This window comes from Molossus molossus, unplaced genomic scaffold (genome assembly GCF_014108415.1).
Source record: "Molossus molossus isolate mMolMol1 unplaced genomic scaffold, mMolMol1.p scaffold_m16_p_19, whole genome shotgun sequence".
Classification (NCBI taxonomy): domain Eukaryota; kingdom Metazoa; phylum Chordata; class Mammalia; order Chiroptera; family Molossidae; genus Molossus; species Molossus molossus.
The window spans coordinates 20,003,609-20,025,841 of record NW_023425354.1 but is presented as its reverse complement, the minus strand read 5'-3'; the positions used below and the strand labels follow the sequence as shown (position 1 = coordinate 20,025,841).

General features: G+C 55.3%; 1 protein-coding gene, 1 long non-coding RNA gene and 1 pseudogene across 2 annotated transcripts in view; all 3 read right to left on the bottom strand.

The window, feature by feature from the left end:
- Positions 1-3,021: 3,021 nt before the first annotated feature.
- On the bottom strand, positions 3,022-3,957 carry LOC118634652. Its single transcript, XR_004960384.1, has 2 exons — positions 3,745-3,957; positions 3,022-3,197 (listed from the first exon to the last, which is right to left on the bottom strand). It is a non-coding gene; the product is annotated as an uncharacterized LOC118634652 (long non-coding RNA).
- Positions 3,958-7,917: 3,960 nt separating this feature from the next.
- Positions 7,918-9,021, bottom strand: LOC118634071 (annotated as a pseudogene).
- A 563-nt stretch (positions 9,022-9,584) lies between these two features.
- CUEDC1 (CUE domain containing 1) overlaps positions 9,585-22,233 on the bottom strand; it is an 81,484-nt gene continuing 68,835 nt past the window's right edge. Inside the window, exons 4-11 of the mRNA XM_036270014.1 lie at positions 18,563-18,689; positions 17,698-17,890; positions 16,745-16,828; positions 14,428-14,499; positions 13,515-13,608; positions 12,719-12,777; positions 11,942-12,012; positions 9,585-9,647 (exon numbers count right to left, since the gene is read on the bottom strand). Of these exons, the coding sequence (XP_036125907.1) occupies positions 11,945-12,012; positions 12,719-12,777; positions 13,515-13,608; positions 14,428-14,499; positions 16,745-16,828; positions 17,698-17,890; positions 18,563-18,689 (697 nt within the window). The 3' untranslated portion in view covers positions 9,585-9,647; positions 11,942-11,944. The remainder of the gene's footprint in view (positions 9,648-11,941; positions 12,013-12,718; positions 12,778-13,514; positions 13,609-14,427; positions 14,500-16,744; positions 16,829-17,697; positions 17,891-18,562; positions 18,690-22,233) is intronic.

Here is a 22,233-nt window from a genome sequence, read left to right as displayed (position 1 = left end):
CATTGCCCTGGTCTCTGTACCCTTTCTGGCCTCACTGTGTCAGCTCCTCTTAGGGGGACTGCGGGGTGGGAAGGTGTCGAGGAGAGAGGTGGGAGGCGCAGGCCACGTCCTGCGGGAGCCAAGCAGGAGGTCAGCAGTTCTGGGCCCCAACTATGCTTCGTCTTGGTTGGAGTCACAGACTACACAGAAGGAAACCGAGGCCAGGGGAGGGGCAGCCACTTGCCCAGGGTCCCACTGGAGCCCAAGCTCCCCACAAAAGCCTTAGGCCCTGCAGCGCCACCTGCCTCCGGTCTAATAGGTGGGCAGCCCGCAACTAGTGTTTTCTCCCCGGGAGGCGTCGCTGCCTAGCCCCCCTTGGAGCTTGCAAAGTAAGAGTGTCCAGAACAAACAAATCCCGAGAAGGAAACTTCAAAAATCTGCGGAAAGTAACCTCTCAGGGTTACCTTTTGGCCCAATAGTCATACTTAGGGTAAAGTTCCCCCAAAGAAATTAAAGGACAATTTCATGGGGACATTTATGCAGGGGTCGCCAATGCAGCATTGTTTGTGGTGGTAAAAAAATTTTTTAAATCTGGCTAGTGGGATATGGCTGGAAAATTATGGTTCATATATTCTATGGAATCTAATGCAGCTATTAAACGACTTGGTTTTTACCTAGATATGTATGTACCTAGATGGATGCCCATGACTTATAGTTAAATGAAACAGGAAGTTTCAGAGAAACACCTTTAGTGGGACCCTAACCTGTTAAAAAGAAAACACTTTACAGTGTGTGTGTTTGTGTTTGTATGAGGATAGAAACTTATGGAAGGACACACGAGGCTGTGAACATTGGTGGTCTCCAGTAAAATTGCAGGAGGGGAAGGGAGAATATTTTCTTTTTTTATCCCTCAGAATTTGACCTGTAAAGACTTTGCATTTATATATGAACTTTTTTTTTTTTTTTTTTTTTGGTACGTGCCCCTAGTGGGGACCAAACCGGGACTCTCTGGTCTGCAGGCCGACGCTGAGCCAAACCGGCCAGGGCTATATATGAACTTTTTAATCCAATGAAATGTTTTGGATCACATACACACAAAATATCTCCCAGGAGCCCATTATCTTCTCCGCAAGAAAGAGCATCAAGTTATCCCTGGGCCTTCCTGCTCCATGGGAGGTGGGTGAGGAGGAGGAAAGGAATGTGTGATGAGTAGTTACTGCTGGTTTGTGTTATCTTGTTGAATCCACACGCCTACCCACTAGGTGGCTATTATTATCTTATTTATAGATTAGAAAGTGAGACCTCAGGGAGTTAAATAACTTGTCGGATAGGTAACTGACACAGCCAAGCTTACAGCCCAGGCTGGGCTCTTTCCAGAACTCCACACTGCTTCCTCAGCTGTGCCTCAAGCTGGAGACCAGTTAACAGAGGGCGTCAGGCAAACTGTCCCCGGGGTCAGGGGACAGGGTGATTTGAGGCCCAGGGCTAAACTGAGAGGTGGGTGTCACTGCTGCCGCAGGACCCTTCGGAACAGAAGAGAGCACAGCTCTGGCTGCTCCCACCTCCCAGTCCTAAGAAGGTCTGGAAGGCTTTGCTAGAAGGAGAGCAAACACACTCCCAGTTAAATATAGTCCTCCCAGGCCTCATAACAAGTTTCTAATTCTGTCCAAGTCAGAGCCAGTTGTCAGCCCTTCTCCCACTCAGGCCTGCCCCCAGAGGCACTGCAGTTACCCTGCTAACGAATTAGAAGGGTTTATTCCAAGTTCAGGGAGGGAACCCAAAGACCCAAGCCCTCCCTAGGAGGGGAATTGCAAGGCAAGAATTTTCTCTCTAGATCTTCTTAAAGAAGTTCTCTCCTCTTCCCAAGCCTTTAAAATCTCCCCTTCAGCATCATATCTAATCATTCTGTGACAGAGAGAGCAGAATGTTGTCCGGTACAGTAGGGGGACCATGGAGATGTGGGGGCAAGATGTACTGGGAACCGCCCTGGCCGGTTTTGCTCAGCGGTTAGAGTGTCGGCCTGCAGTCCAGAGAGACCCGGGTTCGGTTCCTGCTAAGGGCACATACCTCTGTTGCAGTTTATCCCCAGCCCTGGTTGGTCATGCAGGTGGCAGCCACTCGATGTGTCCCTTTCACATCGATGTTACTCTCTCTCTCTCTCTCTCACCCTATCTGAATAGAAAATGGAAAAATGTTTTCGAGTGAGGGTAAAAAAAAAAAAAAAGCTGTACTGGGAACCCTCTGAGCCTACAACAGGAAGTGTGCACCCCAGGGCATGTTCATTCATAATAGGGGAGGAAGTTGTTAGGCAGGCGGGGGCAGGCATTAGAGGCCCACTTTCTTCTCACCACAGCCTCTGGAGGCTGCAAGGGGCTGGTACACTCACACCATGCAGCCCCAGGAATCTGGGTTCTCTCAGTCAGTTGTTCAACCACCTGATGTCATAGGTAATGTTCTGACAATCTTACAGATGAGGAAAGAGAGCTTACAAATTCTCCAAAAGATCATACTCTTTTTACTCTGCCACTCGGTCCCATTTTAGTCCCACTCTTTCACCCTCTAGATGTGCCCACCAATCAGGTCACCTTGGGCAAGTCCCATAACTTTTCAAGCCTATTTCTCCATGTGTTAGAATGTGGATGGCAGTATCAGCTATCTGCGTGGCTTGTGCAAGAGTGAAAGTGATCGTTCTTCTAAAGCCCTCCTCACAGCGCACAGAGTGAGTCCCCACAGCTAAGGAGTCTGATGGCTGTTACAGCATCACTATTGCTGTTGTGTCCTGTAAACCACAGATCGCCACCTGGGACTGCAGCATTTTGAGGATATTTCATAGATTGCCTTATTGTTTTATTTTCTTGTTACATGATCCACCCATCCCACAAACATTTAAGCTTCTACCTGACCCTGTGCTGAGTCCTAGAGAAGCTGACTGTCCAGTGGGAGGGACAGAGAGGCAAATTCATAGCTGATAGCTTATGTGCTGAATGGCTTATTGATTGTATAGTTTCCTAGGGTAGCAGTAACAAAATACTACAGACTGGGTGGCTTAAATAACAGAAATTTATTTTCTCACAATTCTGGAAGCTAGAAGCCAAGATCAAAGTGTTGACAGGTCAATTTCTTCCGACGCTGCTCTCTAAAGATTCTGTCTCCAAACACAGTCACATGCTGAGGTACTGGATGCTAGGACTTCAACATATGGAGGGACACCACTCAGCCTGTAACATTGGTAAGTACTTGTGCTGAGTAGCTTTCGTTTGCCCATCTAGATCCTCATGTACTCCGTGCCTTTCCTCACCCTGCTCTGTGTCCCAGGAGGCTGACTTGTATAGGCTGCATCCCCTAGTCCCCTGCCCTCTGCTCCCAGTTGAGTTCCAGCTGGTACTGCTAATGGGAGGCTTTGGCAGGGGACTGGAAGGAAGCCGGAGAGTGAAGTCAGTCTCTGTTGCCCTGACCTCCTGTACAGTGCAGGACATGAAGCCCCAGCTCCCACCACATGGCCTCTTCACACAACTCTCTCTCACCAGGTTGCAGTCACTTCCTTCCCTCATCCCTTCAGACTTAAACACAGCAAACTGTTCCCCTCAGTTACCAGCCTTGGCGGCCGGGCCATCCCTTGTGGTTTCCCTACACTCTGCCCACAGCTTTGTAAATAGCGCCTGGGAGTTCGTCAGACAAAAAGGGGAAGAGCATGCCCAATAGCAGAACAGCTTTGGTAAGTGGAAATCACCACATATCGATGAAATCATCAATATTGCTACTCACCTTTGGCAGAAAGCCAGGATCAGGGGAAATCAGCTGTTGCTTTCAAAGGGAAGAAAGGCAATAGAATAGATTCTATGCACAGCACAAGGAGCAGTACATCGGCTAGAAGGGAGGTGTTCAGGGAGGAGGTGCTGTATCTCACCTGCGGGCTGTTTCCTGCAGACACTCAGCTAGACTGGGTGACTGTGTCCCCAGGGTGTGTTCCCTCCCTCAGCTTATCTCTCTCACAGTTTCGGGTTGTAACTCTGTTTACTTGTCTGAGCCTATCTAACTGGGCCTCTCTGAGGGCAGGAACCAGAGCTCTTATCTCTGCCTCTCACACCCAGCCTGGTGCTTGGCCCAGAGCTGGCTCTTAGAAAGAGTTTTCTAGTGAACAGCGCGGATGAATAAAGCCAAGTTAGAACAGACGAGGATGCAACCATCTCAGCCCTCCCTTGCTGCCTGCTCACACCCAGCTCTTTTTCCCGAAGGCCTTCCCCAGATACACCCATAGGGAGAAAGCTGTGGTTGAATGGAGATTACCCTGCCCCCCACCACGCACCTGGTCATTTCCAGTTCTGGCCTCACTGATGGACAGATCTCTTTTACAAACCTCTGGGCCTCAGCCTTGTCTGCTGTAAAATGGGCATGATCATAGCACCCACTATATAGCCTTGTTATGAGGCGTCAGTGGGTTAATACCTGCAGAGAGCTTAGAACAGTGCCCGCTGTGTAGTAACTGCTCAATGAATAGAAGTGATAATAACGATTTCTGACCACCCCATGCTTAAGAGCAATAAATCACAATTTATTGAATCACACCTACAATTAAATCACATGGAGCAATTTGCGAGGCATTTTTACATGGCTGCCCATTCATTACTTCAGCAAACAGCAACTCTGCACCCAAGGAGGGTGAGTTCAGCAGAGGAAAGAGAAGCACTTGAGACCTAGACCTGCCCTGGGAGGTCTGTATCACTGTGACTCCTTTTGCAGGCAAGGAAACAGGAGCCAGCTGGGCCTGGGCCTTTTATTATTGGAATGTGTCTGTTGGAGTTTTCCCAGCGGGGGTGAGACCCTTGAAGGCAGCCAGTTCCAGGCTGACGCGGAAGGCAAAGCAACCCAATCTTTAATGTGTTCCTGAACCTCCTGGGTTCTTGGGAAACGCGGATTCTGACTCAGTGGGTCTGGAATAAGGCCTGAAATCTGAACTTCACAGATCCTTACCTCACAGTTCCTGGAATAATCCTTTTGACCTGATGAGGAACTATGACTCTCTAGAAATGACAAGCAGAGGAAACTTTGCTGGCTGTGTGAGGCCTGAATCTTGTATAATCTTAGTGGCCCTTTTAAGAAAGAAAAAAGACAATTTTACAAAATATAAGACGTGAACACGGTAAATTCCCCTTGTTTGGCCTCAGGCCAAACAGGTATTCATGTCTTCCTTCTGGGAAATCTGTATCTGGCCTTCAGTAGCCAGCTACTGCTGCTTCTGAGAGATAACCACCAGGTGGCAGTAGATCTACACAGTCCCCTTCAACCCTCCTCTCCTGCCCCTCTCAGAAATTTCCACATCTTCCTCCAGCTGGCCCAGCCAGCTAATCTAACAAATCAATCTATGCCGTGATAATGGGCAAAAGCGGTTCATGTGCTCCTCTCTCAGTAGCATATTTAACATGTAATGGAAATGGTAAGAGATTGTTTTTTAAACCAAATAAAGAATGCTAATAGGTGAGTTCCATGCACACTGTTGAGTCATATTATCACGATGGCAATGTTTTTAAGCAGGTGGACCTTTCTGTGCTCCACACATGGCATCTATGCAGGGGTTCTAGGTCTTACCACCTGTTCCCCACCCCACCCTATAGTTTACTGTTTAGGCACCAGTTCTAGAGTTCAGCTGCCAGGGTTCAAATGCAGGTACTACCACTTTCTAAGGGTGATGTTAAATTAAGGACTTTAACATTTCTGTGGCTCAGTTCTCTGATCTGTGAAATGGGAGTAATACTGATTTTATGTAGTAGTTGTGGGGATTGGGTAAAATAACATATTTAAAGTACTCCAGAAAAGTGACTAGCATACAGTAAGCACTCAGTCAGCTCTCACGTTCATCATCCCACACCTGCTACCAAACAAGTTCTTTTCCTGTCTTTCCTCCGATCTCAATGCCCTACCAGGTGCCTCAAAGAACAGAGGGAGGGTTGAGACCCCAGCCTGGTAATAACCAGGCCAGTTCTTCTGGGCACAGGATTGTCCAGACTCCATGACCTTCTCTTAAGTTGGGGTTGAGCCCTGGGGACAGCAAAGCATACAAAAGGGGAGGGGAACTGGCTGGACCAGACTCCAGATATCCTGGATCAGCATTTTTGGAGGAGATAAATCTGTGAGTATCACCTTGTGCATACCAAGAGCCCGAGATTTGCAGATGAGCACGGTGTGTGAGGGCAGGTGGCTGGGGAGGTCACCTGGCCCAGCTAGACTCCTTCCTGGGATCGACACACACTGCTCCTCTGCACTCCTCTTTGCCTTCTCCCCCCAGGCCCTCCTCTCTGGTTCCAACCACTGTCATTCTCATCTATACTAACAGGCAAAATGCTGGCTCTCAAACTTTGCCACATATTCAAATCACTTGAGGAGCTTTTACAATCTGATTTCCAGGCTAAAGCCCAAACCAATTAAACCAGAATCTCTGCTCTGGGAATGGGATGCAAACATCAGAGAACCAGGGCTCTAGAACAGTGTTTCTCAAGTCTTAATGTGCATACAAGTCACCTGATGAATTTTTGTTAAAATGCACATTCTGGTTCAGTAGGACTGGGATAGACTCCAAAATTCTGTGTTTCTAACAAGCTCCCGGGTAACACCAATACTCCTGGTCCACAGACCAAACTTTGAGCAGCAAGGCTGTAGGACTATGATTCTTGCATGTGAGCATGTAGCAAACCCTCTGAAGGGCTTGTTAGAACACTCCCCAGGTTCAGATTCAGGAGCTCTGGAGTGAGGCCCGATGACATGCATTTCGAACAGGCTCCCAGGTGATGTCAGTGCTGCTGGCCCACAGCGCACACTTTGAGCAGCAGGGGTGTAGAGGATGGGACACAGGTTTAGGAGTCGGGCAGCCCTGGGCCGTTTTCTGGTTTCACACCTCGCTAGCTTTGTGATGTTGGATAAGTGATTTCACCTTTCTGCACTGTCATTACATCATCTGTAAAGTGACCATTTCTCAGGCAAGATTAATTGGGCTAACATGAAACACCCAATAGACTGCTTCGTGCTCTGGTCCTCAAACTTGATTGCAAAGTTGAATCACTGGAGGAGTTTTAAAAGAAACCAAGCCATGTTTTTTATTTAATTGGTCTGGGGTACTGAGCAGCAGGTTTTTTGTTTGTTTGTTTGTTTGAAACTACTCAGGTAATTCCACCGTGTAGCCAGTAGTAGGTACTGGCCTGGCACCAGGGCTCCCAAACTTTGGATATAACAGAAGCACAGAAGCTGGGCTGCACTCCCAGACTTGCTGATTCAGGACTGGAATGGAGCTGAGAATTGTCATTTCTAACAAGGTCCCAGTGTTGGTGCTTTGTTCCAGGGATGGCACTGGTCCATGGTATCAGTAAAGAGTGTACAGAGCTGGGGTTAGAGGATAATCGTGGTTTACCCAGGTCCAAACAGCAGGTCTGGAGCATCCCCAGCTGTCCCGGGTACACCAATTTACAAGCCCACCTGGGTCCGAGGGTGTGGCGAGAACTTTGTAGGGAGGGCAGGAGGAGCCTGCATGGTTTGTCCTGAGGGAGAGGTCAGGCCGCTGAGCTCAAACATGACGTCAGGGGGAAGAGTGGTGGCCTTTGCCTGCATGACCCGAGGCCCAGAAACAAGATGTGCAGGTGGAAGCCACAAGGAGGCCTTTGGGCTCAACACAGGAAGAACATTTTAACCTTGAGAACTGCCCCGTCGGGAAAGCGCGCCGGCTTTCTCTTTCGGCAGTGAGTTCCCAGGTGTGGGAGACAGCCAGCTGGGCCAGGGAGTAGGGAAAACTAGACAGATTTGAACTGGAAGATGTCTGCGGGGCCGTTGAAATCTGAGCCTGAACATCCCTCCAGCCTCCAGTCCCGCCTTTTCTCTAGAAGCTTTCTGTTTGTTTAAGGTGACAAGCTGGAGCTGTTGCCAAAGGCTGGCTTTCCTGTCGGTGTTTGCCTATCAGCAAGCGGCGTGCTTTCCCAGGGTAAATAGGAAGGCCACCTGGCAGAACAAAGCCAGCAGGTCGGCATGGCGGCGGCAGGTGTCTCCTCGCCAGTGCACTGCAGAGGTCTGAGCTCTCTGGGCCGTACAGACGCTGCGGCTTTAATGGGGAGTGAGGCGCGCGGCCCACGGGGGCGACTCGGGGCTCCCGGGGCCACACCCTGCGCGACAGGGCAAAGGAGAGAGAAGGGTCGGCCCACGGCGCCGGCCACATCAGAGCACCAGGAGAATACCAGGTCTTTATTACAGGGATTCCTATGAAACGGCCCCAAGGGAAAACCCACACATAGGAAAAAAGGGGAGAAAAGAAAAACACTAACAAAGCAACACACACAAGACGTGGGGCTGGGGCTTCCCCGCGGTGCGCCGGGTCGCAGCGTGGAGAGGCCAGGGCCACGGCCCAGAGGCCCCTCCTCGCCCCGGGTCAGACCCAGGGGGAGCTCGGGCGAGGGCCAGGGGCGCCTGTTGGGGGCCACGTCCGGCCGGAGGTGCAACGCCCCTGGGGAAGGGCTCGCCCGCGACCTTCCTAGAACCTAGTCACGCGCCGCGGTGGTGGCGCGGGCGGACGAGGTGCGAGCGCGGGGTGGCCTCCGCCTGCGGACCTGAGCGCCCGCTCCGCCCTCATTATCTCAGGGTGACTTGAGGCCGCCCGGGCCCCGAAAAGGCTTGGCTCCCGCTCCCGGTCCCGCACGGCTGGGCTGCCCAGGGTTCCCGGGTCTCCCAGGAGGTCGGCGCGTTCCCATCCGGACGGCGGGGCCGGGGAGACGGGGGTCTCCCTCCCCTTGGCAGTGGTTGATGCCGGGTAAGGTCCGTAGGGCCGGAGTTTTCCTCCTCGGATCATTCACCTTCTCGCTCCTCGCAAGGGGCACCCAGCAAGCCCTTCTGCCCCAGGCGAGCCCACACAGGCTGGCAGCCTCTGCACCTTGCCCACAGTACCCTGCCTAACCAGAGTCCTCCAGCTCCGGGGTGCCCACCCTCCCCATCCCTGCTGGGGCCGTGCCAGCCTGTAACAGAGGCAGCCTGAGGGGCCCAGGCAGGGCAGTCAACAGATACCTCTCTTCAGTGGCCCGTACTCCCCAGAGGGGCCAAGTGACTGCCCAGGGCTCTCCCACCTGGGCTCTGTGCGCGTCTGTGCCAAAGGGCGGCCTCAGAAAAAGGCTGATGTGCAGGAGACAGTGGAAATAACGGGCTCAAAGTGCCCAGAAGGGGGCTGGGAATGGGGTAGGGGCTCGGGCAGTGTCTGTGGCCCAGCAGGGGAGACGGGGAAGGGGGGAGGTAAAGCCTCTATCTTCAGGCCAAAGAGCCTCCGGTAGGGTCATCCTGCCCTTTGTGGCACTCCAACCTTTGCCTGTTAATGGATTTTTTTTTTTTCAGAAGGGGGTTGGATCCTGCATTTCCACTCATTGCCCATAGAACAGCCTGGCTACAAAAGGGGCCCTGGTCGAACGTTGCCGCCCCCCCACCCCCACCCCCAGGTCCTTCCTCCAATCACAGCATGCAACTCCGAAGTTCTAAGTCCCATTGAAAGTGGCAGTGGCTGGGCTGGACTGTGCTGGAGCTTCACTGGGCCTTGGTACTCAAGCACCATCTGTCCGGCTACAGCGAGGCTCTTCAACTGATGGCCGGAACTGCTCTCCGGCTGCCTCCACCGGGTCAGACCATCTCCAGCGAGGAGCAACTGCTGTCATCTGGTAAGGAGAAAGGATGGGAGAAGTCTTTTTCAATGAAGCCCAGTGGTCTTTCATCACTGGTTCCTGGAGAGATGGTTTGGGGCAGAAGCTACCAAAGACAGAAATCCTCTTTCCTCTGGGGACTGTGTCCGCTTTGGAACTCTGCCTGGAGACACACACACGCGCGCGCGCACACACACACACACACACACACTCCAGGTTCCTAGAAATGGTCCATGTGCAGAACACCAGGGACTCTGGCAGCGAACGAGGGAGTGAGGGGCTGGAATTCCTGTGGGAGCCACTGCGTGAGAAGGGCCGGGAGGTGAGGAAGCGCCCAGCTCTTCTGTGATCCTGTAGTAGCTCAGATGAGCCAGACTAAGGGCACCTGTAGCAGCAGCAAAGTAAATGGGGGTCAGACTTTGGTGGGCCCCACACACCGGCCTGAGGAGTTCGTAAGCCTTTAGTACTCAGAAGACCCACTCAGGGAGCAAGGATGAATGGAGTGCATGTGTTGTGGTGATGCGTGAACAGAGCGGGGCGATGAAGAGGCCAGTGGCTGTTCGCCAGGTGATGAGAAGGGAAAGGAAGAGAAATGAAGTGGGGAAGTCAGGGGGAGAGGCTGGCCTTCCGTGAGTTGACATCTAGAGCTAGGAAGGCAATTGTGGGTGTAGCTGGGGTTCCGGAGAGGGTTGGGGGGGACAGACTGAGATGGAGATTCCAGAAGTATTGCTGATACTGTAAAAGTATTGATGATGCTGTAGGGAGTGAGAATATTTCAAAGAGGGTCAAGGGCAGAGCTACCAGGAGAGATGGGATTGAGGAACTAAAGGAGTAACGGGAGACCGAAAAGGACCCTGAGAACAGAGTTGAGAGGAAGAAGGGCCAGGATTCTGCGGCCATGGGAGCCAAGGGAGGGCAGTTTCAAGAACGACCATGGGGCCCGGCCCGTGTGGCTCAGTGGACTGAGCATCCTCACATGGACTGAGAGGTCCCGGTTCTAATAGGGCATGAGGCTCAATTCCCAGTAGGGGGCGTGTGGGAGGCGGTCAATTGATATTTCTTTCTTACATCAATGTTTCTCTCTCTTCCTCACTCTCTAAAAAAATAAATAAATAAATAAAAGGACAGCATGCAGGAGAGCACCAGACGACACAGCACAGGAAACGGCCCTGGACCTGGCAGGTGTCAATCTGGGGCTGGTGGGAGGGGCTGCCAACTTGCAATGGGTGAAGGAGGATGTCACTTTTTTGCAAGTTGGGTAATTTTTCAGACAGGGAAGAGGAGGGTGTAGATTGAGGAAGGAGCAGGAAAGGGAAAAGCAGGAAGACTCAGGAGAGAGGTGATGGGCGAGGTCCTGATGCAGGAGTGCCTTTGGGGACCCATGGGAAGGAGACGGCAGCAACATTGAGTGGGAGTGCGGGCCTCTCCTGTGGTTCTACGTGAGCCTTCCGGAGAAGTGAGAAGTGTGGGTGCAGCTCCGTGGGTAAGGAAAGCCTCTGAGAAGAAACGGTCTGGAAGTGCCTAGTGGGGGATGTGGTGGGAGTCAACCAGGGGTGACGTGAAGGCCGGCCGCCCAGGCTGCAGGGAGAGGGCACTGCTAAGTGTCCCTGGCTGTGTCCTCTGCACACTGCTTTGTCTCTTCTCCATGACAGCCATCCTGAGGGTGTGTCTGCACAGTCTGAAACAGGGCCATACCTGCCACACTGTGAGCTCAAGAAAGCCTTGCAGATGCTGACCACTGGAGCAGGACAGCAGCTGTGGGGAGGACAGGCAGGCAGCTTCCTGGTGGGGGGAGGGGTTGGAAGAGTCCCGGAGGGTGTTGACGTTCCCTCTTTCTCCCCAGGATGCACAGAAGAGAGGAGGAAAAGCAGCCTGGGGGCCAGGGCTCCAGCCAGAAACAGCTGCCCTGAGAGGGGCTGTTTCCTCATCTGTTGTGGCCAATGCTACCCCGCCCACCCCAAGCTGCCAAAGGGAGAGTTCTGGGTTTTTCTTACGTTGTCTTTTCGTGTGCTGTGTGTCCTGGACTGTTTTTCAACTCGGCCATAAACTATTCGAGAGCAAAGCTGATGTTTATCCCGTCCCCAGCACCTGGCATCGGCAGGTATAATTATCTTTCATCAAATGAATAAATAAGCAAGTAAAAGAAATGCAAAAGACTAGTTTCCGTGCAGAAGCCCTGTCCCCGGTCACCGTGCTGAGGGGAGAAACCCGGAGCCTGCACTGTCTGGTTTCTTGAGCTGATGCCTCTGGACTCCTGCGAAGACACGCAGGCTGTGGGCAGGCAGCGCCTGGGCAGCTCCAAGCCTTACCTCTCACTGTCCTTCCCTCAGGGCTTCCTCCACCTTGGGTACCTCCTGTCGCCTTCCCCGGAAGTCGTCATCTGAAAAGCAGAGTGAAGCTGCCTCACCCTCCACCCAGTATGTCCGTGCTCAGGCACGTCCCCAGGCTGAGCAAGAGCCTGCCCCTGGTTGCGGTGGCACATGCACCCCTGGGGGAGAGGGGTCTGTGAGAAGGCAGCAGGGCACAGTGCAGATGCAGACACCTGTCTGCTAGCCTGGCTCCACCCGACTCCAAAACCTTGGGCAAGATCTGCCCTCAGCTTCCTCATCTATAAAGTGGGACAGGGAGGCTGGACTATCCAGATGACCTCCAAGGCCCTTCAAGCCCTTGTTTCCAGATGTCTCCTGACCACTGTCTAGGTCCCTCTAGCTGAGGCCTAGAGGTCAGGGCTTGGCTGTGGATCTGGGGGGTCTGAGGCAGCGTCTTCTGTCCACGTGGCCTCTGGGAGGGGCTGGATGAACACCTGCCCAGAGCTTGGTTCTCAAGAGCTTGTCTGCCCCTCACACACCAGGGAGGATTTCCCCAGCAAGAGCACCGGCCCTTGGTGCTCCAGCAAGAGATCTGGGTGGAGGTGTGTGGGGGGCTCCCTTTCAGGGGTGGAGAGGCAATGTGGTCCAGGTGGGAGGACCCATTTCTTTGGGGCACCTGCCCACCAACCCTTGATGTGTCACCCGTGAAACACCCAGGCCTCTTCTTAGAGGGATCACAGGCAACTTAGAGACGAGCTCCCCACCCCCATGCCTCACCACAGGTGTGGCCCTCCACGTCGTCCAGGAGATTGGCTGTCGACGCAGCGGCCCCCAGCCTGCCGGCCGTTCAGGAAAACTGTCCCAGGGATGGGTAGGCACTGCCGTAGAACTCCAACTCCCTGCCCCTAGTCCTCCGCCACTCCAAGCTCAGGAAGCTTCCACACACCAGCCTTAGGCCCCCAACACTCCCCAGAATCCTTCCTCCCCCAGGCTCCTTTCCTTGGAGTCAGCTGAGCAGCCAGACCCTGGCTCTCCCCCAGCTCCCATCCTGGGGAGAGAAGTGATTCTCTCCATTCCCCGTTGGCTGTTCAGCTTGCAGTGTCCTGGACCCTGTTTGACACTCAGCGATGGGAGCCTGGGTAAAAACGTGGAAAACCTCATTTTTATTCGAGGAATTGACAGTGAGGAGGCAGGGCCAACATGCTTGAAAAGGCGATCTGAGATCAGTTCACTGGAGATTATCAGGGAAAGTTTGCTGATTTCAGTGAAAGAACCAAGTTCCCTCCCAAGATGTAGTTTCCTCCAGACAAAAAGTACAAAGGCAGAAGGACAACTTCTGAGCCTCCAGAAGGGAGGTGGGGGATGGAAGACGCTGGCCCTCTCCCCAAGCCTGATCATGTGGTCGAGACTGGCACAGAGAGATGGGCAGCAGTCTGGCGGGGCTCGGGGAGAGGGGGAGGCTGCAGAGCCCGGCCCCACTGCTGGGGGAGCGTGCAGCCTCAGGGAGCCCAGCCCGGGGGCTCGGTGCCCCTGGAACCTACCACCGCACCCAGTGCCAGGCCAGAAAGGATACGGCTGATGCTTCAACAAGTGTTTCCTCTTTGACTTCCTCATCTTGGTCTTCTCGGAGAAGGCCCTGGCCAGTTCAAACAGTTTCCTCCGAGTGGCTGGGGGCAGAGAGACTCGTGAGCCAGCCGCTGGAGCACCAGGAGCTGCCCACCAACGAGGGCTCAGGGAAGGCTGGGGCACACCGGCTCATCCCCACCAGGGCGGGGCCCAGGGAGCTGGGGAGGTGATGCCAGGCTGCTGCCCCCAGGGACTGAGGCTGCCATCCTGGGTTGGCCTGCAGGGGCAGCACAGGCTACCGGGAGCTGGACCGGGGACAGCTGGCAGCCGAGATCTAGGTATTCCTTCTGGGCCTGACAAACAGCAATGCATCTTGGCTTTCTTTCCCGCCGCCTCCCCCTCCCCTCGCCACCTCCAGAGATGGTTCTGGGATTTCCGTGACTAATCCCAGATTTTCCTTGAAGTGGAGCCTGAAAGGAGGCAGCCCCGCTCCGCATGGCTGTCTGTGGGGTGCGGTGGGGAGGCCGGGCAGGGGAAGGGATACTGGCTGGCAGCACTTTGTGGGAAGAGGTCACAGACCCTGCAGCCTCCCACCTGCAGAAAGTGGGTTTAGCGAACGCCTCCCCACTCAGGCCCGGCTAAGTCCCCGCAAGCCGCAGAGAATACTGAAACTTGGGGTGGGGGTGGGTGTAGCACATTATTTTTCTGCAGACAGCTGGCTCAGGAGGATTTAAAACTTAATTTGTCTCTAGACTCAGCTGCAGAGGGAGATGAGGCAAGAAGGCTCAGGGAGCCAGCCGACGATTAAAGTGTCACTTCAGTTCACCAAGAGTCAGCTGCATAAAAAATTCCGGGGGCCCCCTCCCGCCCATGAGGGCCTGTCTGAGGAGATCTGGGAAGGGTACATGGGCTGGACTCACATTTGCCCATGTGTTTCAACTTGTCCCTGAATAGGGCATCTTCAGACACAGCAGGGTTGGCGTCACCGGTTCCTGGATGGGGGAGACACCTCTGAGGGCCAGCCAGCGAGGAAGAGTGTCTGCCCGAGGCCCCAGGAGGTGGGTCAGGGCTGCCCCGAAGGACAGGGGTTCAGCCCAGTCCTGCTATTTGAGGAAGGAAGCAAAGAGCAGGCTTCTTCCTTACCCAGGATGGAGCTTGAAGCTAGGAGCACTCTTGGGGTTTGAGGGGCACTTACTTCCCTGCCTGAGCCTCACTTTCTTCCTCTAAACAGAGGGACAGTCCACCCTGGCTGGTGACTCAGTTCATTGAGTGTCGCATGCGTCAAAAGGTTGCCAGTTAGATTCCTGATCAGGGCACACACCTGGGTTTTGGGCTCAATCCCTGGTAGGGGATGTGCCGGAGGCGGCCGATCGTGTTTCACTCTCATATCAATGTTTCTCTCTCTCTCTTCCCCGCTCTCCATCCCTCTCTCTGTAAAACTCAATTTTAAAAATCTTAAAAAATATATAAAAGAGCCCTGGTCGGTTTGGCTCAACGGTTAGAGCATCGGCCTGCGGTCCAGAGAGACACGGGTTCAGTTCCCGCTAAGGGCACATACCTCGGTTGCAGTTTGTCCCCGGCCCTGGCTGGGTCGTGTGGGTGGCAACCACTCGATGCGTCCCTTTCACGTCGATGTTTCTCTCTCTCTCTCTCTCTTCCTCCTACGCTATCTGAACAAAAAATGGAAAAATGTCCTCGGGTGAGGATAAAAAAATAAAGAAAAAAAGAAAAAAGAGGGACAGTCCTATGGTCTGCTGTATGTGTGGAGAAATGGTTCCCATGGGCTCCTGGCCAGCTGCTTCTCTGATCAGCTCCACATCCCTGAAGTCACGTTGGTAGCTGGAAATCAGCCGTGGTGGGAATTTTTCCCACCATGCAGATCACCAGATTGCACACCTAGCCTTCCCTCGCACCCGACCACACTCACAGCCCTGGGGAACCTGCCTGCATCCCGCCGGGTGTGAGACTTAAAGAGGTAGTGGGAGGTGCAGCGGAGGCATTCACCCGTGGTGGACCTGCCTCCTTCCCTCCAGGTCAGTCCCTCCACTTCTCCCCCAGACATGAAGTTTCTAACTGCGTGGACAGTGAGGAGGAATGAGCATGGGGCTAGTCCCAATGTCAGCGCCCAGCTGGCCACCCGAGTCCCCGCCCCTACTCAGCACCCACTTGGGTCTCTTATAGCCCTTTGAAAGCCCCTGCTCTCTACCCTGCAACTCGGCTAATCCGAATCACAGTGTTTGCTAAGTCCCCTGTGAGTCATTCTGATCCATCTCAGTGGCCCTAGTATCTATGGTTAAGTCAGGATCAAGGACAGAGGCTGCTGTTAAAACCCTCAGATATACATCTGGTGGGGCCTGAGCTCCCAGCCTGTGGCTTGTGAATCAGATCCACAGGATTTTCTCCTCCGAGCCAGAATCAGCTGAGCTCCCCTGCCCCCCTCCCCCGCGCCATGGACGGTCTGTGGATTCTGGCTCTGAGGCGTGTGTGCGGAGCGTTATGGCTGACGAGGAGCCACTATGCACATACATAGGCAAAGCCCAGATGTCGAGTGTGGAACAGGGGTCTCTCGGCCTCTTTGCCCCATGTTCCCAGCTTGGCCCTTGTCTGTGTGTCCCAGCAGCTGCTGTCTACCCCTGGCCCTGCTTCAGCCGCTTAGGGCTCTTGCTTTGCACCATCTTACACATGAAGCTCAAACGTCTCTTCCTCCAGTAAGAGGGCAGGGCCTGGCCCACGGCAGATATGCCCCAACTACCGAATGAACGAATGCGTGACCCCTTCCCAGACTGATCCCGCCCTTCTCCTTCCGATACATTTGCTATAACCAGCAGTGTGTCCTCAGCTTTGTTGGTCTGGTCTACTCATTTCTTGGATGTATCTCCGTAAGCTCCCCCAGGGCAGAGACCAGGGCCTGTAAGTCTCTGAGCCCTTGCCCGTCCTCCCCACACGGGACATCATGTAGTGTGGCATGTGCCATTCATGCCCATGTTCCAGATACCGCTGAGGAGTTCCGCTAGCCTGCTGGCCAACCGCAGCTGTGGGCTCCAGCAGCCGCTGGACTGTACAGACTCAGGGCTGCTAAGTGGAGGGACCGTCTCACTCCACAGCGAGAGTGGTGGGGACACAGACCCTCCCGCCAGCCCATTCCCTCACCCTACCCCCAACTCCAAACATGCAAAGCACAGCTGGGGTGCGAGCCCCTGTGCCCTCCAGGCCTCTCTCCCAGGAAGGCAAGGTTACCTGGGGCAGGAGAGGGAAAGCCAAAGTCATTTCCCACAGCCAGGCTGCTGGACTTGGATTTCTGGGACTCGTATTTCAATCGATCTGGAAAAGGACCACGTTCAGGTCAGAGAAGTTAGCGCCTGGGCTGAGACCGAGGCGGTGGTTGGAAGCCAAGCCCCAGGCTTGCACACAAGCACACACGAAATACGTGCACACACACACGTCTGCTGGCTGTCAAAGAACCGGCGATATCACAGGACTTGCTGCCCTGACAAGCACTGAAATGGCAGCGTGTCACAATCGGGAAGACCCGAGAGATCGTATAGTCCAGCCCCCTCGTTACAAGGAAAGGCTCCGAGACCCCCAGCACTTCTGCTGCGGAGCTGGGGCTGGCCTTGGGCCTGTCTCAGCCTGCCCTTCTCCCTGCACACCTCCCTGTGACACGCTGTCAGTCACACACACACATTGCCACTGGGACCTGTGAGACAGACCTCTCATGGCCCTCTCGCTAAACTGCACCCCAACACGCTCTCACCCTGAAGGGGAAAGGCAGCCAGGCTAGAGAGCAGGGTCCCTGGGCCAAGGACCACCTGAACACCCCCAAAACCCATGAACCCCTGCTCTAACATCCTCCACTCAGGGAGGCTCCCACGCTGGCACCCACGGACCCGTCACTGTTCCTGGAGCACCAGACATTGTGGCAAGGCCCGTGTCTGGGGGAAGGAGAGGGCCTGAGAGGGCACACTCTCTTCCTCTGAACATGGAAGAAGGGGAAGGGGCAGCTGGTCCCCCTTGGCAGGATTCTGGGGCTCCCACAAGGATCTTGTGCTGGGGACCATGTCTCAACAGTTCGGATGCCACCCTTGGCCTCCAGCTCCCTGCCTCTCCTAAGCCCCAAGGCGACAGCCGAGAGCAGCCACTCCTTCAGCCCCCGAGAAGGGCGGCAGAGCAGGGCCGCAGGGGTGCCCCACCTCTCTCCAGTGCCAGCAGGAAGTCCCTGTTGCGCTGCAGCTCCTTCATGAACTCCTCATTCTGCAGGAAGAGCGCGATCCTCTCGTCCTCCAGGTACTGCTTCCAGCGGCTCTCCTGGTCCCCGGGCCCGGGCCCGGATGTGGGGGGCAGGCCTCCCTCTCTGCTGGTGGTCTTGGAGCCCCCAGGGTTGCCCTGAGGAGGAGATCGCGCATGTGAATGCCTATTCACAAGGACACACGGTGCATAAACATCTGTGCACATCTAGGTGAACACATGTCCTCCCCCAGGGTCTTCCAGCTGCACCCTGGGGCCTGCACCTCCTTTCAGGATCTAGTCACAGGCCCGAATCCAACTACACGGCCAGAGTCCTCTCTGCTGGGGAAGCAGCAAGGACTTAGAAGCGACTTTTCCTTTCTCTTGGACCACCCTATCCCTTTACCTACAACCTCAATAGTCCTGGAAGGTGATCCCCAAACTCAAAACTGTCTCTGCACCGGCTGTCTCAGGGTGACACCCCTCTACAAGAATGCCTTGGGACATGCCAACCGGTGGGGAGAGGCGGTCTCTGGCCCTTTACCAGGAAAGGGAAGGTGCCCTGGCCCTCCGCCATTGTCTGTCCCCATGCCCACCTCCCTCAAGCCTGGGGTGATGGCTGTAGCCAGTCTCTCAGGGCTGTCACCTTCCCTGGCTGGAACAGGAAACCTCCAGGCCCAGACAGGAAATGAGGCTTTCGCTTCAGCATTCTTTCCCTACAAACCCAGGGCAACAGAAAGAGCCGGGCCTGAGCTTGAACCTCAGAAAGCGAACGGAGCTGGCCCGAACTGTGGGCGAGCAGAGGCGCGCAGGGGCGGCATCCACCGTTACCTGTGTGCTGTCCAGCTGCTGGGGCAGGATGCGGAGGAAGTCATCGGGCAGGTTGCCCAGCAGGGGCGGGTTCCAGTTCCGATAGCGCCTCTGGCTGGCAGGAGGTGCGGAGCCCAGCACATCGATGCTGGAGGGTGACAGGTGACAATGAGGAGGGAACAGTGAGGCCCAGACGTGGTGTCCTAGTCCATCACCCAGGGTCCTGCTCAGAATGGCACTCCTGCTTCCCACGGCCTCGCCGCTCCCAGCCCGAAGGCCCAGCGCTCCAGCTGGTCTTCCCGACAGGCCTGGGCCTAGGTTCCTGCGGCCCCGATGGTCACTGCTCTCCAACCACTGTGCCCTCGAGGTCTCTAAGCCTGTGGAGCTCTCGGTCCACAGCGCCTGTGTTGGGCGTTGTGGATTCAGATGTCGGTGTTTGTGAATGTCCTCTAAAGATAGCAGGGACCGTGCCCCTTCACGCTTGTATCACTAGCACCTAGCACAGCGTGAGCTCACGGCTGCTGAGTAACAGGTGTGCTCCCCTGAACAGACATATAAGCCACCAGCAGCCCAGCCGGCCTGAATGTCATCACGCAGGGTGGGGGGACACGGGGACACCAGGATCCCTAGAGAGCAGAGCACATCCTGGCTCCAGCTCTGGCACAGCCACAAGCCAGCAGGGTGGTCTTGGGTGAGACCTGCTCCCCTCTGGGACTCACTTCCTCATCTAGAAACTGCCACCTCCCTGCCAAAGCGTGGGAGCCCCTCGGCGGGCTGTCCTGAACAAGGTTCTGAAAAGGCACATTGAGACAGGAGGGCAGAAGGGTTCTTGTTCCAGGGGGCGCTCAGGGGCCGATCTTCACAGGCAAGAGGCCTGGCAGGAGCCCTGTGCCAGGGCAGAGGCCAACAGCCAGGAGGGAAGGAGAGGAAGAAAGGCAGCAGCCTGTGCCTTCCCTGATCCCCTGGCTCCGGTCCTGCTGCCCTAGGCCTGAGGGCAGCCTGGGGCCCCGCCAGGAGCTCCCCGCAGCTCCTTGGTGGCCTGCAGCGTGGCAACCGCAGGACACGTGTTCTGCTGAATCAGGGAAGTGACACACACAGAAGGCAGCCGAGGGCCGGGGGCGGTGGGGGCACTTTGGCTCTGGGGCCTGGCTTTGATTTGATCTCCAGCTCCAGGAATCCCACAGCCCCCTCACTGGAGGGGAGCTTTTCCGGCTGGGCTGCCGCTGCCTGTGGAAATAACTTCCTTTCCTTTTCTATTTTGGGCAGAGTGGCCTGACGGGGGCCAGGGGAGGGGCGGGGGCGGCAGCAGACGGGATAACAAGCTGCTAAGTGCGCGGTGGGAGCAGCACAGGCAGACTGGAGCCAAGGGAACCCCGCAGCCCCCTCCCTGCGCAGGAGGGGATGGTCTGCGGAAGAGTCTGCATCGTCACGGGGAGGACTCCTTCTCTCCGCGTCATTCCGCCCTGTCGCTGCGGGCGGTTTCCATTTTCCCGAGGGCCCGAGAAGCAGGGGAGAGGGTACCCCACTGCTCAGGGGCTTGAAGACCACGTTCGATCACTCCCAGCACAGAGGAATCCTCTCCAGGGTCACCATCCTTCCTTGGGCTTTAGGGTCTTTATCTGCGACACGGGTGCCCACCCCAACCCCACCACACCTAGACACACTGGGGAAAGCTGGGGAGGAAGAGCCCCGAAGCCCCATCTGGACTCCTCTAGACATTGTACTGAGAACCCAAGAGGGGTGAGGGACGAGGAGCAGAAGCCCTGTCAGCCGAGTCTCCCTCGCTGCCGGCCCGGGTCCTAGAGGATGGCCAGGCCCAGCCCCTCCCGGGCCCTTGCCCTGGCACCGGCTGAGATGAGGTCAACCCACAGCTGTGAGAGTCAGGGGGGCCCTGAGCCCAGGCAGCCCAGGCAACTCCACTGTGGTCGGAAAGGAATGTCAGAAATGAGCCCAGAGGCAAATAAAAAACTTCCAAGCCTGTAATTTCCAGGGGAAAACAGCAGGTGGCCTGTGCAGAGTGGTCCTCTGGGTCTTTCATTCAGAAGAGAGGAGAGGCCAGGCTGGGGGAGGGAAAGGAGAGAGAAGGCTGGGGAGGCTCTCCCGGCCCTGAGCCTGCCCTTGACCCCTAAGTCGGGATTTCACTCGCAGTCAGATCTCCAGGTTTACCCGTGGAAGATCAGACACCAGGAGGATCTCAGAGTCAAACCTTCCAGGCAAGGTTTTTGGTAAAGCCTGGACACTGAGGCCCAGGTAGGTCAGGCCCTCTCCTAGGGTGCCCAGATCATTCAGGCTCCCAGGCACACTTCCCTGCGATCACCCTGCCTCTCTGTTCCCAACAGGACAAGCCCCCAAACCCTGCCCTTCTGCAGTCTCACAGGCACCCCAGCGACTGGAGGTGACAGACAGGTACCAGGCCATTCCTCCCCCCACCTCCTACTCAAATCCTATCCCCACCAGCAGCCGGGGGAGGTTCTAAAACCCTAACCCAGTCACAGCACTCTGGCTTCAATGCACTCACTGCGGGATAAAGTACAGCTCCTCAGAGGACCCACGAGGACCCCATAATCTGCAAGGGAAACTCGGCTGAGGACTGGGCCCCTCTAGCCTCACCCCGCCATTCCATACTTCCTGGAGTTCCCCAGACGGTTCCCTGCTTCCTCTCCCCAGGTCTCTGCATATGTGTTTCCCTTGCCTGGAATGCCCTCCTGTCCGCCGCTTCACCGGGTCACAGCTCAGGCATCGGCTCCTCTAGGCAGCCTTTGCTGCACACCTGCCCCCAGGTCTAGGCCTCCCCCCGGACTCTGATCTCCTTTGGGGGTGGGTCGAGGCAGTGCTGTATTCATCGCTGCATCACACACATGGTTCAAAGCCTACATACCGCAGGTGACAATACATGCTAGAACTGAATGTCCTCCATGAAGAGACCGGCAATGGCCTTGGGGTGTATCTGGGCTGGGTAGGGCCTGGAGCAAAGGGGCACATGCAAAGGCTGGTGCTGCCTCTTCTGAACACTGGCCTCCGAGGGAAGCCTGGCCACTGGGCGTAGTGCTCAGTGTCAGAGCTCAGAGACCGGCGTGCAGCAGGGTGAGAGGAACTCAGGACCCCTGACGGTAGGCGACTGGATCCACGCCTGGCACTCTGCTGACTGCTCCCCCACCACTCTCACCCAGGCCTCCCAGCAGTGGCAGGGATTAGCTTTCCCATTTCACAGGTGAAGCAAAGGAAGCTCAGAGACATCAAGCAGTGAGCCAAGGACCACACAGCAAAGGCACCTAAAGGATCAGAAGTTAGGCAGCCTGAAGGAAGGGGGAAGAGAGAACACTCTGCTCCGGCTGATTCCAGAACTCAAGTTCTCTTCCCTGTATCTACCCTCAGCCTAGCAAAGCCTTAATTTCTGGGTCCGAGACTTGTCCAAAGTCACAGGGTCTGAACGAGGCCTCTTGAGCTTTGGTCCCAACTGGGGCTCCCATCACTGGGCTGCACTGTCCCTGTCCCTAGCCTTACCCCACGCACAGCAGCCAAACACCCAGTCAGAGCAGAGGAGGGAGGATGTGGCCAGGATACCCATGCCACGTTTACAGTCTCCTGTGGCCTCAGTTTTCCCTTCTAAAAAACGGGCAGAACTACTCTGCCTAATAGAAACTGAACCATTTGCAAAAACATCTTGGGATTAAATTTTTAAAAAGTCAAAG